The sequence below is a fragment of the Syngnathus typhle genome, linkage group LG5 (genome assembly GCF_033458585.1).
Source record: "Syngnathus typhle isolate RoL2023-S1 ecotype Sweden linkage group LG5, RoL_Styp_1.0, whole genome shotgun sequence".
In the NCBI taxonomy this organism is placed as follows: Eukaryota; Metazoa; Chordata; class Actinopteri; order Syngnathiformes; family Syngnathidae; genus Syngnathus; species Syngnathus typhle.
This window is the reverse complement of record NC_083742.1, coordinates 9604293-9618090: the sequence shown is the minus strand read 5'-3', so window position 1 is coordinate 9618090 and position 13798 is coordinate 9604293. Positions and strand designations below refer to the sequence as shown.

General features: G+C 41.9%; 1 protein-coding gene across 1 annotated transcript in view; it reads left to right on the top strand.

The window, feature by feature from the left end:
• lmx1bb (LIM homeobox transcription factor 1, beta b) overlaps positions 1 to 12966 on the top strand; it is a 42558-nt gene extending 29592 nt beyond the window's left edge. Inside the window, exons 6-11 of the mRNA XM_061279627.1 lie at positions 5609 to 5841; positions 8357 to 8535; positions 8863 to 8940; positions 9312 to 9378; positions 10717 to 10878; positions 11841 to 12966. Coding sequence (XP_061135611.1) covers positions 5609 to 5841; positions 8357 to 8535; positions 8863 to 8940; positions 9312 to 9378; positions 10717 to 10878; positions 11841 to 11998 — 877 coding nt within the window. The 3' untranslated portion in view covers positions 11999 to 12966. The remainder of the gene's footprint in view (positions 1 to 5608; positions 5842 to 8356; positions 8536 to 8862; positions 8941 to 9311; positions 9379 to 10716; positions 10879 to 11840) is intronic.
• Positions 12967 to 13798: the final 832 nt, after the last annotated feature.

Here is a 13798-nt window from a genome sequence, read left to right as displayed (position 1 = left end):
GAAACTCAGGAACAGCAGCTGTCCAAACAGCATCCTATGTGCCTGTCTGCTTACTCTTGTATTTAGATGTGTACTTAGCCTCCTCTGCTGCCCAGTACACTGTCCCTTTCACTCTGTCAGCTTTGTTCTACCTGTGTGGCTGGGAGGAGGATTATTTCCACCCTCAGAGAGGGAGCAGGGAGAAAGAGAAGAGAGGGATCCTATTTTCCCCCTCAGACTCATTAGTGGATACATGTGAATGCGAAGCAGCCGCTCACTTGATGCTGCAAGACAATTCGCTTTCGGAGCCGCGCACAGACCCGTGTGTAACATTATCGTATGCATGCTCAACTTGCAAGGCATAAGACACTTGACATAGTAACATACCCTGTTACATGCAAGCTTTAGGGCTTTGCGTAATCTAAAATGTGCGCTGGCCAAAGTGACATCATTTGAATAATGAATTGAGGTTTAGGATTTCTTTGTGCAGCTGTCCAGTTGCAGTATCCATGCACAGATATCAGACTGAGATGTCTGTTTGGCCGAAGACTCGTCTCAGGAGCTGCACATTCCTCAATTTGGGAGCTCATGCTGCCATAGAATTAAAGCGGCCATATTTATTTTCACACTATCAGACTTGCGGGATAGATGATCCTGGAAAACACTTAGCTCCAAACTAACTGTTAGCCGTGTGTTTTCACAGATTCCGTTAAGATCCGTTGAGCAGCTTTTCCCCTAAGTGTTCGCCCTCTTCGAAGTAAGGCAGGTGCGGACGCGTGCACCGACACTTCCGACACGTCTCCGCTATTATCTTCGCCATGCCAAGTGCAATCAGGTCGTCTCATTCCTCCCCGGTGAGCTTTGGAGGCAGCCGGGGCTGTGCTCCAGGGAGGGGAACGAGCAGAACCCCGTGGCCAGAGCCGGGTGATGAAGAAGGCACCGTTGGGCCATTAACGGTGTACACATCTCTGGTTAATGTGTTTTACTTTTACCTGCTGGGAGTTTAATTAAAAAACAAAGAGGCTCAATTTAAAGGCCATTATTATGCTAATGTTGTAAGCATGGGATGGTGATTAAGCAGCTTTTAGAGCTGACTGGAGCTAGCCCTTGGGAGCAGGAGGATGGCACTTTTTATTTGGCTTCATTACTCTCCATGAATCTATAGTCCAAAGAGAAATGCTGATAATATAAAACAAGGTCAGCCATTGCAATATTCTACACTGAAAATATTTTTGAGGGGGGGGGGGGGGGGCACTGCATTCATGAGGATTGAAGGTCTTTCTTTCCTTCTTTCTTTCTTTTGTTTTGTATGTAAATCATCATGCAATTATTAAATGTCAACACTTGTAAATGCAACATTTTAACATATCTATTTTTATGTTGAAAATAATCACAGCACTTTTCAAATGTTCAAATGATTTTTCATGCCTAAAAATGCAGTTAATCAAAAATAAACTGTAAACCTTTCCAAGATTTAGCATCAGCAAATTGGAGGGAAAAAGGAAATGTAAAGGGACCTCTGATGGCGTGTCACCCATCCTGTCCCGAGACCTTCTTCTGACCCGTCACACAGTCATCATGTCACACCCTCACATGATTGGCGTGGCCGCAGGTTGCCTAGCCAAAACAATCTTAAAAGTAATAGTTTACAGCTGCTGCTGAGATAATCCTTATCCCCTCAGGCTCGGATGAGAGTCGCTGACATAAGAGGCTGAGGTGTATTGTTCCCGAAACTGTTATGGTATTACTCAGAGTACTGGTCAGCAAAATCTGAGTGTGTCGCACGTGTTGCTAAATGTGGCATGATCAATTCATCACCCCCCCACCCCTTCTCCCTTAGGCTTCTCAGTACTTTCTTTCATCCTGCCCAGTCCTCCCGATGTTTATCACTGCAGCAGAAGCATTAAATGTAATGTCTGTGGAAGGGAAATCATTGGCAGCATGCGGTGAGAGCTTAAGATGTTGTCACACTTTAAGTTGCCTATAATCTGTTCAAAGGGATAGCGCATAGTTCTCCAGAGTGCCTGTAAAAGGGGAAAGAAGAAGATGCTGAAGTCTCTCAGCTGTACTTGGCCAGCCTGAAGTGTTCATCAGACAAAATAAGTGCTGCTCCCTGTTGTCCTTGTCTTCTATATAATACTTTTTACTCTTGGCTGTGTCTTTTTATATTTCCGAAAAACACCGCTTTACCACCAGTGTGATAATCTGTCAGAGTCGATGAACCCAATCACAGCTAAATTGAGAAAGAACAGACAAGGGATTACAGGTATGTGGACACAGGATTAAAAAGAAGGACGTGATGAGTCCTCTGGGAGAGAGCTCTGTGCTGAGATAGGCCCTTTTTCTTTCATATATGAGTCCGTCGGGGAGGCCTAGGTAAATATTGACAGCTCTCTGCTTGAGATGCGGCTATTGATCCACAGAGGAGGCGCTCATCCCTTGATCTGTGCGCTCAGGTGTGGAAAGGGAGGTGGAAAGCGAAAGGCAGGATGGGAATTGTTGATGCTGGTGGTCCTGGCTGCGACAATTGGAGTCATGTTACACAGGCAGCTGCACGTCCACAAGGTCAGCCAGCGGTTCATGTAGAGGTTGGAAATGACACCACGCCAGACAAAAAACGACAACTTTTTGGAGCTTGTCACTACTGCTTGCCTTCCTTGCCACTTGACTAACAGGTTGGAAATATACAGCGTGAAAATATACAGCTTGGAAATAGCCAGGAAATAAATATATACCTGCACTTTTTCCATCACTAAAAAGAGTTTTTTTGCAATAGTATCACCCGTGTCTTTATTACTAAGAAGATAGCCAAGTGTTTTAGGATAGAATTTCCCAAACTTTTTAAATATATTAGGTATTGTTGTGACATAGACATCCATCCATCCATCCATCCATCCATCCATCCATCCATCCATCCATCCATCCATCCATCCATCCATCCATCCATCCATCCATCCATCCATCCATCCATCCATCCATCCATCCACCCATCCATCCATCCATCCATCCATCCATCCATCCATCCATTCTATGAACCATTAATCCTCACCAGGGTCAAAGCCAGAGCAAATGTTCTGCCATCCATGTATTAATTTAATAACATAAAAAAAGAATCTGTCAACTACTAAAAAAATTACCATAGCCATACATCTAGATAGGCTGCTCTGGGCTTCTTTTTTTGAAGCGGGACGTCCCAGTATAGATTTTGACTCTCGTAATGTTACCACAGATCTGCTTCTTGTCGACATGAAATCATTTTTTATGTCCTCTGGCCTGCCTCCCGCTGGCACGTTGGCCCAGTGGCCCCGGACCTCAAACCACTAATCAGGTAATGTTGGGGAGGTTGAATGGCGTGCCTCCCCCTGGTCAACCTTCACTGCTCACACAGCGGTGTTGTTTTAAAGAGCATTCTTTAGCAGCTGAACTTGGAAAGGTATTAAAGTGGGATTAGGCTCCTCCACAATCCACTGCTTGTGTCATTCAGGGAGTTTGTGTTCTCCTCTCCCCACTGCCACCTCCCCACTCCTCTTCTGTTTGATTGTGGCGAGCCGCAGGAGTGGGCCTGACTGTGCCTTTCAAAGGAGAGGGGTAGGGTTAAATCCCTAGTCCACTGCTCCCTGCTAATTCTCCTTGTTCCTTAGAGAAGGATTTACTTCTGCTGCCAGATTCTCAAAGGCCCTCTCTGCCCATCCGAAAAGTCGCCGTTGCCTTCCTGTGGAGGTGTGGTTGCCATAGAAGGGGCGTCATGCATGGCTATTCCATCTGAACCCCGCAGAGAATGGGGACCAGGGGCTGAAAACAGGCAGAAAGTCCGGATTAGAGTCGAGGACAAAGCAGGACAGGAAGATTCCAGAAGGGACGAATAGGAATTACAGCAGCAAAAATAATGCAAAGTGACAGAGAGGGGAAATAGAAAAATAATGGCTTACAAGATTAGACTCGGTGCACGGAAGAGAAGAAAGGAACGGGGGCTGAATGAGAATGTTTTCATCTAGATGAGAAGATTTGAGAGAGCGGCTGTAGGTGAATGCAGACTCCTGAACATATCCAAACCGTGCTAACAAGTCATTTCCTCAACTTTTTGCTCTCTTTCTTAGCCTAAGCCGTCAATCATTAGCTAAACATTAGAGCTGGGAACTTGTCTTGAGAGATTCATCACTTCTTTCCACTGATCCCAGCATGTAACACACTAATCCTTCTAAAAATGTGCAACTAGTTCCTGAATATTCAGTTTTGCCAGGGTGAGCTTTTGCTTTTTTTTGTTTTCCCAAATAAAGAAAAAAAAAGCGCTTTCTGATTTTTCTTTCATCAAATGGACAAGCCTAGTAGTTTGTTTAGAAGCTACAATATGTCCACGTTGCCAGTTCACTTAGAAAAGACGGACGCTTGTTTTAGAAACTTGCCAACGTTGTTTTCCACTTTTTCCATAGTTGAATAATAATCTTCTTAACTTATTGTAATAAATGGAAGATTATAGGATTTTCTGAACCTTGCTTGGGCTAGATTGCTGCTGTGCGAAGGCTGAAAAGTTAATAACGTTTAAACATGTTCTATACACTGCACAGTTGTGTCAAATGCAGGTAGATTGGACTTGTTGATGTGTAATTAAGGTAACATAAAAAGCTGGTTGCGCTGAGCAATAGTGACGCAATCACCTTCAAAGAGAGCTGCATGCAGTCAACAATAGAAACCACACTTCTTTCCAGCATGCATACAGCTGCCGGGTGCTGCTTGCACACGTGTTAACACGGACAAACACACACACCCTATCAGCACTCAATCAGCACCAAGAACACAATTACCATGACAAAACCCTCTTCTCATATTTACACATTATATTCATCACCATCGCTCATCCCTGCCCCGAAACAGTCCATGATGTTAAATAGTCCTCTCGTTGCCTCCCTGCGTCGCACAATGAAATGGATGCTCACCACAAATAGATAGGCGGCTGCCAGCTGTCTTCCTCACCCGGACAAACAAAGACGCTGCCAATAAATCCAGCTTTACGGCTGGACAACATCAACCACGCTCGATGCCTCCTTGCTTCATTTCTATATGGCTTCTTCTGAACATACAAGCACAAATTAAATGACTCAAAGTCACCAATGAAACAATCCAAGCATTTTGCTGAATGATCACAAAAGAAGACGACGGTATTGGACAGACGACCCAAGCGGTGTTGCAGCACGGAGGCATGATGTCAGATTGTTAGATAAGATATGACACTCAGCAGTCAGTAATGAATCATGGACTCTGATATGCTAACTGATGCATCCAACATCAATGGCCATCTAGCTGCAAACATCTCCCAAGAATGTTACATTTAATTGATTTCAACTTCAGTACACAACAAAACTGGCCAAGATGATGACCATCTTCAGCTAATTCAGCCTGGGCCAATCCAATTATCAACCCAATCTGATGGGTCAAAATTAATTAACCCAATGGTGGGTAAAAACTAACCAATCTTCTCCAAATCTACACCCATGCAACAAGTAGGTTAGCAATTACCACTAGTCCTTGAAGTACATATGGTGATACAATACTTACCTCTGTTATATATTTTTCAAACTTTTCTGTAAAACTATAATTTTGGAGAAAAACAAATGCTTCTTTTCATCTCTAGGTTGTTTGCAACCAAGTGCAGCGGGTGCATGGAGAAGATTGCCCCGACAGAGTTTGTGATGCGAGCTCTGGAGTGTGTCTACCACCTGAACTGCTTCTGCTGCTGCGTGTGCGACCGCCAGCTGAGAAAAGGCGACGAGTTTGTCCTGAAGGAGGGTCAGCTGCTGTGCAAGGTCGACTATGAGAGGGAGAAGGACTTACTCAGCTCAGTCAGCCCAGATGACTCAGACTCAGGTGAGCCCTGTGCGCCCTTTCACAGCAGAGTGAGAACAGTACTGAGGTGCGACCATCACATGACACCAAGGTGTTGGGTTTTATGCGTGCGGTGCCATTGCAGTGACAGCTAGCTCTGAGGTCCTAACTGGAGTCAAGTGGTGTTCACATGCTATACACACACACACACACACACACACTGACTACAATTTTAAGCATACGTGCACATCTTCTACCATCAAGTATAACACACAATCTAATGTGTTATGTTTACTTTTGTACACTGTAAAAATGTGTGTCGACTTCACACAATCATCATTTTTTTAAGTAGCATTTTATTGTACTTTTTTCATTATAGGTGCAGGTTGTTTTTATTGGTACTTGACATTTACTGGGCAGCAATATGCATTCATTCATCAGAACCGCTTATCCCCACGAGGGTGGCCAGCGTACTGGAGTACGCAGCAGTCTTTGGGCACTAGGCAGGGTACACCCTGATCTGGTCGCCAGCCAATTGCAGGGCACACATAGACAAACAACCACTCACAATCACACCGAGACACAATTTGGAGTGGTCAGTCTTTGTTTTGAAGTTGTGGTGTGAAACCGGAGCAGGCGAAGGAAACCCTCACAGAAAACATCCAAAGTCCACACAGGAAGGCCGAAGCTGTAATTGATTTCTGCACCTCTGAACAGTCACCCCGCTGTCTTGCCAGTGATATTAATTTATTTATCTGATCGCTAGTTATATTTTGAAGTGGTGTCAAACTGCACTGCTGAGTGGTGTTTCCAATCTTTGGGTTGCCTGCAATATAACATGTTTTAATTCCTTATCTCTAATTAATCCAATTCATCAGCTCTTATACTGGATTGTGCAGGTGTAGCTAAAGATGTGGTCCGTGAGCGTATCGAAAAGATAACAACGAAACCATGATTTATCCTTAAACGGCTGCAATTCGGCAGACATCACTTGCTGTAAAAGCTTACAACTATACTTGATCTGTTGTTTTGGTAGCTTTCTAATTCGAGCAGGGAGCACAAGTTTATGATACAGTAGGAAGTGGATCCAGGACTCAGCCAAGCCCCTCTGTTCTAATAGCTATCCATGCGTGGGTAGGCTGTGGTGCTGGAAAGAATTAAATCACTGTATCATGGTGAGTGACAAAGGGATTTGGGGCCTTTCTGCACAACGCCTGCATCTCCGCTCTTATCGGCTCGAGTGTTCCTCGCCTATAGCCTCCTCACACAATGAGGCAGGTCGCCAAGTCTCACTGTTCACTACCATCTGGCTCACATTTAAACACGCACAAAAGCAGGGAATTTGTCAAATACATCTGTGCCTATGTCAACTTTTGTCAACTTGTGGGAATATTTGCTCTGCCTCATCCTTGTTCGCTCGCGTCCCAGAGTATCGCACAGGCTTTTGTGCATGTCTCCAAATTTCAAGATGGAGAAAATGTTGACATGAACAGAGGTTAACCTTAGTCTGTGCTAGACAGAATATATATTTGCAATAGACAAATGTATTTACACATCAGAACCAGACACTAAGAAATCATGTTTGCCTCTCCAAAAAATGTTTTATTCATACTCAGGTTAGATTCGTTCACTTTAAAGGAGTTATATAATGCTAAAGATTTTTTTGTATTAGCTTTTAGCCATGTTAGAATGGTAATACCTCACCATAAAGAAACGCAAATCTACATATCTGCTCATTCCTCTGCTCTAAACACCAGCCCAGTCCATGAAAACAACTGGGTCCTCACTGTGTGACGTCATTGTGTGAGGGGCTACCCCGTACCGCTCCTGCAGAATAATCACACACCCATTTTCTCAGAGCAGCTGCCCCTGAAACTTAAGTCGACATGCGGCTGTTCTGATGTTAGTGCATCAAATAAAGTCGAAAATGTTTCTGTTTTGGTGCATTGGATGAGTTTTATTTTTTCTATGTAAATTGGCTTTTAAAATTAATTTAAATTTCACAACAGTGGTACAATGTCATTGCTATTTTCTCCTTCACGGAGTTTTACTTTTCTTTTTTAGTTTTTTTAATGTAGTTTGCACTTATTTTCTTTTGGTCTAATATCCTGCTCCTGACAATAAAAATATACGTCACTCTAAGTTCGCTCTTTCTTATGCTTCATTGTCGAAGATGCATTCTCCATGTGTCCGAGCACTACCTTTGTTAAACTTAACATAGTATTCTTATCAGAGATTGATTCGGTGCAAATCAGCTAAAGCTGAGGGCAATATGTTACAAGTGACACAGTGTCCAGTCTAATGATAAATGGACATACTTCACTGTGCACTCCAAGCGCACGCTGTAGATGTCTGTGAATGCAATCATGCATGTGAAAAGTTTTCGTTTGAAACTAATTGATAACCATATTCAAAACACATGCCTGTCCGTTGAATATGCATTTGTGGTGTGTGAGTCTTCTGGAAGAGCGAAGAATAAATGTATATTCATCAGTAGCCTGTCACAGACAAAAGGGTGTAGTTAGTTCAAACGTACTGATGATGCAAACTCTTGCAGAAAAAAGTGACGATGAGGAATTGGACATCAAGCCTGAGAAAGGAGGCATGGGAGGCCAGGGAAAAGGGGATGACAGCAAGGATCCCAGGAGACCTAAAAGACCACGGACCATTTTGACTACTCAGCAGAGACGAGCCTTCAAGGCATCCTTTGAGGTATCCTCAAAACCTTGCAGGAAGGTACGTATGAGGCTGCAATAAATAATGTTGGGAATGCATTTTTGATCACATCGACATTTACTCATTCATTTTGAACATGTTTGGCTTAATATACAGTCAAATAAGCTGCAGTACATTTGAAGTTTCATTTGAACCAATTGAGTTTTGAAGCTGATATAATAAACATATTGCAATAGATGTGCCTCGAAAGGTTCGACGTGGCCAGCGACAAAAAGCGGCATTTCCAAGGTCCCTAAAAAACAAAGCAAACGCTGGAACATCCCTGTTTTATAGCATGATGCTGTATGTTTATACGTTGTTCATGGTGCTTAAAATTATTGTCTTCAGGTGAGGGAGACGTTGGCTGCAGAGACAGGGCTCAGTGTTCGGGTGGTCCAGGTGTGGTTCCAGAACCAGAGAGCTAAGGTGGGAGAAACTAGACAATTTGCGTACGTAACGGACAGCCCTTTTCCATCTTGAATTAACAGAAAGAGCCCAGTGAATAAATCACCAAAAGTATGTGTGTTAAAGTTATCACTGCATTCCTTTCACGACTGCAAAACGAAAAGAAATATCACTTCAAGTTGCAAATCTAGCACACTGATGCACTAAATGTCTACGCCCTCCCTCAGGCTGATGACTATCTTGTAAAATCCTTTGATTCTTGACAATGAAATGCACTCCGATACAGATTTCATGCAGTTCACGCGAGGGTGAAGAGCCTGAAGCATCCTTTCTAAATTAAAGAGCGCATGTTAGTTTTGGGAGTTCCTCTCAACTTTGACTCTTTCGTTTAGATGAAGAAGTTGGCCAGAAGACAGCAGCAACAACAAGAACAACAGAATTCCCAGAGACTTGGGCAAGGTAGTGACTGAGTACACACAAGGAGCTTTCACTCTCAGCTGATGCTCTACTCTTTTATTTCATTCTACAGTATGACAGAACAGTATGAGTCAACAAGAAAAGATCTTTAAAAACAAAGATATCTTCAAGAATCTTCTAAAATCCACAAAAAAAACGAGAAAAATCTTCCTCCTTTAAAAAATATAGAAGATTTTGTTATTCTCTTTAATAGTACAAAATCAGCAACACACTTAAGCGTGTCACTTTAAGTTTTGATGATGAAAAAATATATACCTACACATATTCACTTTCCACTACATTTTACATTTTAATCATATCCCCGTGGCAAAGATATTACATGCAGCATGTGTTTTACGTGAACATAAAGCCATGATGAGCATATAAAAGAAAAGTACTAGAGTAGCACTAAAATATCATTGAAAGACTGAATCTAAAATGATCTTCCCCTTATGCTTCTTTATTGTTCACAATTAGTTGTAATTCTCTCAAGCAAAAAAATATAACAGTTAAATACACATTTTGCCCAGATTAAAAAATATATCAAATGTGTGAACGAAAACACACCAAAAGTAATTTAAAAGTTATTTTTGAAGAGTTTGTGGACAGATAGAATTGTGCAAGCGGTTGGGATTGCCTTGGAAGTAGCCCCAGAGCTGGGTCTTCATCAGTCACTTTGCTCAGAGCAGTGTTTGTCAAAGGAACTGGCAATAGGACTGTAGCCGAGTGCGTTTCAGGAGGTTTCCAAGGTAATACCAACAAAGGCATGCACGCCAGTTTGCTATTTGGAGCTTGTGGCTACCTCACAAGAACTGCCCTTTTTTTTCCCCATTAGTCTTACTTGAATGGCTAAATAAATCATTACAAAATTCGACACCTCCAATCATTATCACCTATATAATAAAAATGATCAATACATTTTGTGTTCGCAAAATCTCAATATATGTTTGTGTGTGTTTGTCTGTGTGCGTGCGTGTGGGTTGGAATGGATCTTTTTTTCCTGACAATACAAAAGTCCTCTGTTGTGGGTTAATGGCTTATCATATCATATTGTCTGACAGAAAATGACTATCAGTAATTTAGGAAATAATAAAGTAATTACAAATAAATAGAATACTACCCCATGGTTTATACCAAAAAATGAAACAATAAAATCAAAGTGTAATGTACACCAATAAGTAATTGGAATTTTAAATTAGAGAAAAAGAATATTCTAATGCGTGCCTTTTCAAAGACACAAGAAATTACATACACAGGTGACTGCATGGAGATTTATCTTCAAACAATCCAACATTTGTTCATTGTGCAAACTTGTCCTCCCATGCGCTCACTTTCTTGCAGAAGTAATGTCAAATCGAATGGAGGGGATGATGAGCTCCTTCACACCTCTCCCACCGCCACAGCAGCAGCTGGTTGCCATGGATCAGAATGGCTACAGCACAGACCCATTCCAACAGGGGCTTACCCCCCCACAAATGCCCGGGGACCACATGAACCCATATGGTGAGCATCCAGTAACCCCCGCTTACTTGTCTGCCCCCACCCCCATTGATCAATCTCATAGCTCCCCAGCGTGGAACATATTTTCAAGCCACAGCAACCTGATTTAAGTGCCAGCAGCTTCTCCTCCCACATGAGATAAGATACGCGTTTGTGTTTGGGGGATCATGTGGTTTCAAGATCTCTGCCCCCAAGTTTTGAGACATCCCGTTGCTGATGATGTTGGCGGTTAGAAACATGTGCTCGGTCAGCGTGGGTGACTGGGGGTCCTATCTGCCAGCACATCAGGAAGCGAGCGCAACTCCTCGCAGATTTTGCTAAAACATTAAATTGCAAACGAGAGGAGAGGGAAAATATCAGTCAATCAAGTTTCAATCCACAGGATGTTCCCGGAATAACACTTTTCAGAGTGATGTCCTCAACAAAGCCCAGAGGGACCATTTGCTCAAGTTCATAACTTCTTTATAATTTGCCTCCATTTAGTTCTTCTTGATAGTAAGAACCGAAATCCCCGGTCTCATCACTCTCCTTTGGTTTGGGGAAAAGAACAATATTGGCAAGGCATTAAAAGATATGTCTCGAAACACTGTCCCCATTTTGTGCACTATCATTAAGATCCAGAGTGTAATAAAGTTAACTATTCCCTTTAGAGAAATAACATGTTGAGGTTTTATGAAAGGCGTAAACAGTTGCTATTAGCCGGATCTTTTAGGAGGAAGCCCCTTGTTTACATGCGCCCTCACAGAGCACAATTGTCCCAGCGAGGGCCGCAAAAAGTGAGCTTTGATGATATCTGAGGAAACAGTTTTCACAATTGTGATGACACAAAAACACAATTCCTCATAGTGACAATTAGTCATTCTAATTTCCCAACGCTACCATCAGTCGCAAGATTACAGTGATTTGTGCATTTGTTGCTTTTCATCCCTCTGCTTCTGACAGATTTGGTTCTTTATTCCACACAGGTAACGATTCTGCATTCCACGACATCGACAGTGACACGTCGTTAACCAGCCTAAGTGACTGCTTCATGGCATCATCAGAAGTCAACTCCATGCAGGCCCGTGTGGGGAATCCAATCGACCGCCTGTACTCCATGCAAAACTCCTATTTTGCTTCATGAAACGACAAAGAAAGGATGAGGGGGAAAAAACAGCACAGAACAAACTGCGCATCTCTACCTAAAGCCTGCCGTTCGGGAGTTTGTAGACAAGCACGGATACGACAGAAGAAAACGCCTGCTTTGGCTTGCTCCCGGTTATGCGTGGACGCTTACTCCAAGATTGCAAAACCACTTGTAGGACAGTGAAGAAAACAAGACTTGTTAATTCTTAGAAACCATTCAGTAGGATCGCTCATCCCTAACAGGAGATCCACATTACTCTTTCCTTGGTTCACGAGTAGATGTTAAAGCCGCTGATACACTCCCAAACCAAATAACAGCGTGAATTTATACAGTGCATGATCAATTGTGAACAAAACATTTCGAGTTCATCCCCCTCGGTTAAGATGTGGTGTTTGGATTGTTTCTTCTTAACACTACATGGTTTACCGCTAGCATTTTGATCACTATGGATAGGTACTAGATATTGTGTTAATAGTAAATAGGTGCAGCATGTCTGCGAGCGTGACTGTACATTTGTGTGTTTGAGAGTTTGTGGAGAGGAAGAAGCGTTTAGACGACTAAGAAAAAAAAAGGTGGAGAATATGGTGAACTAGTAAGATCAGTGAAATGTAAATAATTTTCCGAGGCAAATTGGATGTGCATGTTAAAAATGGAAAGCATTCTATTTATTTAACTATAACAGGCTCTTGAAGGTACATATTAAAAATGAGAAGCTTTATTTAAAAAGGAGAACTTTTTGGTTGAGCAATTAGTGAGTTCACAAGTTTCACAACTTATCTGTGTGCCATTTTAATATGAAGATTAACCCTTTTCCCAAGCCCAGCTGTAAATGAGCAATGTGCTATTTATTTCGTACAGACCATACACTCTTTGTTGTCATTGTCATATGTGCATTCTCAAAATGTTAAAGTTGCTAATTGACCAAAGTTGACTGGTTTGATGAATAAACAATGTCTTTCTCCTGATCACATTGAACCAATGGCCTTATTCAGAGTACTGAATTTAAAACATTAAATAACAATAACGTGACAAATATTTATTCAGTTTCATAATTGCGACAGGAAGGGTGAAATGAGGTAGTCATGCACAAATCCTTGTCAACAGCTCAGATTTCAAAACTGACAGCAGGCTTATACGTTTCACTCTGTTAGAGGCCAGACAAGGACATTGGGTTCTTTATGATAAACCCTAATCCATGTGCTGCAATGTGGACATTGTAAACAGAAACACAAGTGAGACAAGTGAACCATCGCTGCTGATTTTCAGGAAACCGATTGAAAAAGAGCAGTTTTGCAAAGAATGAGTTAAAATCATATTTGACAAAGAAGAAAATAGTATGTGCAGACTACAATAGGCTATATACAGTATGTTGTATGAAGAATTTGGTTGCACAGGTGATTTCTAAAAAGATTGTAACATGAACATCACAGCCTACCGTTCATAACTTCCATCCATCCATTATCAAAATCACTTATCCTTCAATTGTTACAAATTGCTAGTTCAATTAAAAATGCAAAAAACAACAAAGTATCACAAGTTCAGTTCCAATTCATAAAGACATTATAAACTGATTAAAATTCATCATAATAAACAGAATTCTAAGAACGCATGGTACAGATAATATTGTAAAGGCTGTGGCCACTGGACAGGCTTGGATTACTTCGACCCATGTACATACAGTGATAGATGGCAACACCATAGGTGACAGCATTGAAATCATAATAAAAATACAAACCAACATTTTGAGTTGGTTAGAGTGCAAGGAGTGGCTGTAGCCCTATAACACTGGAGCGTAAA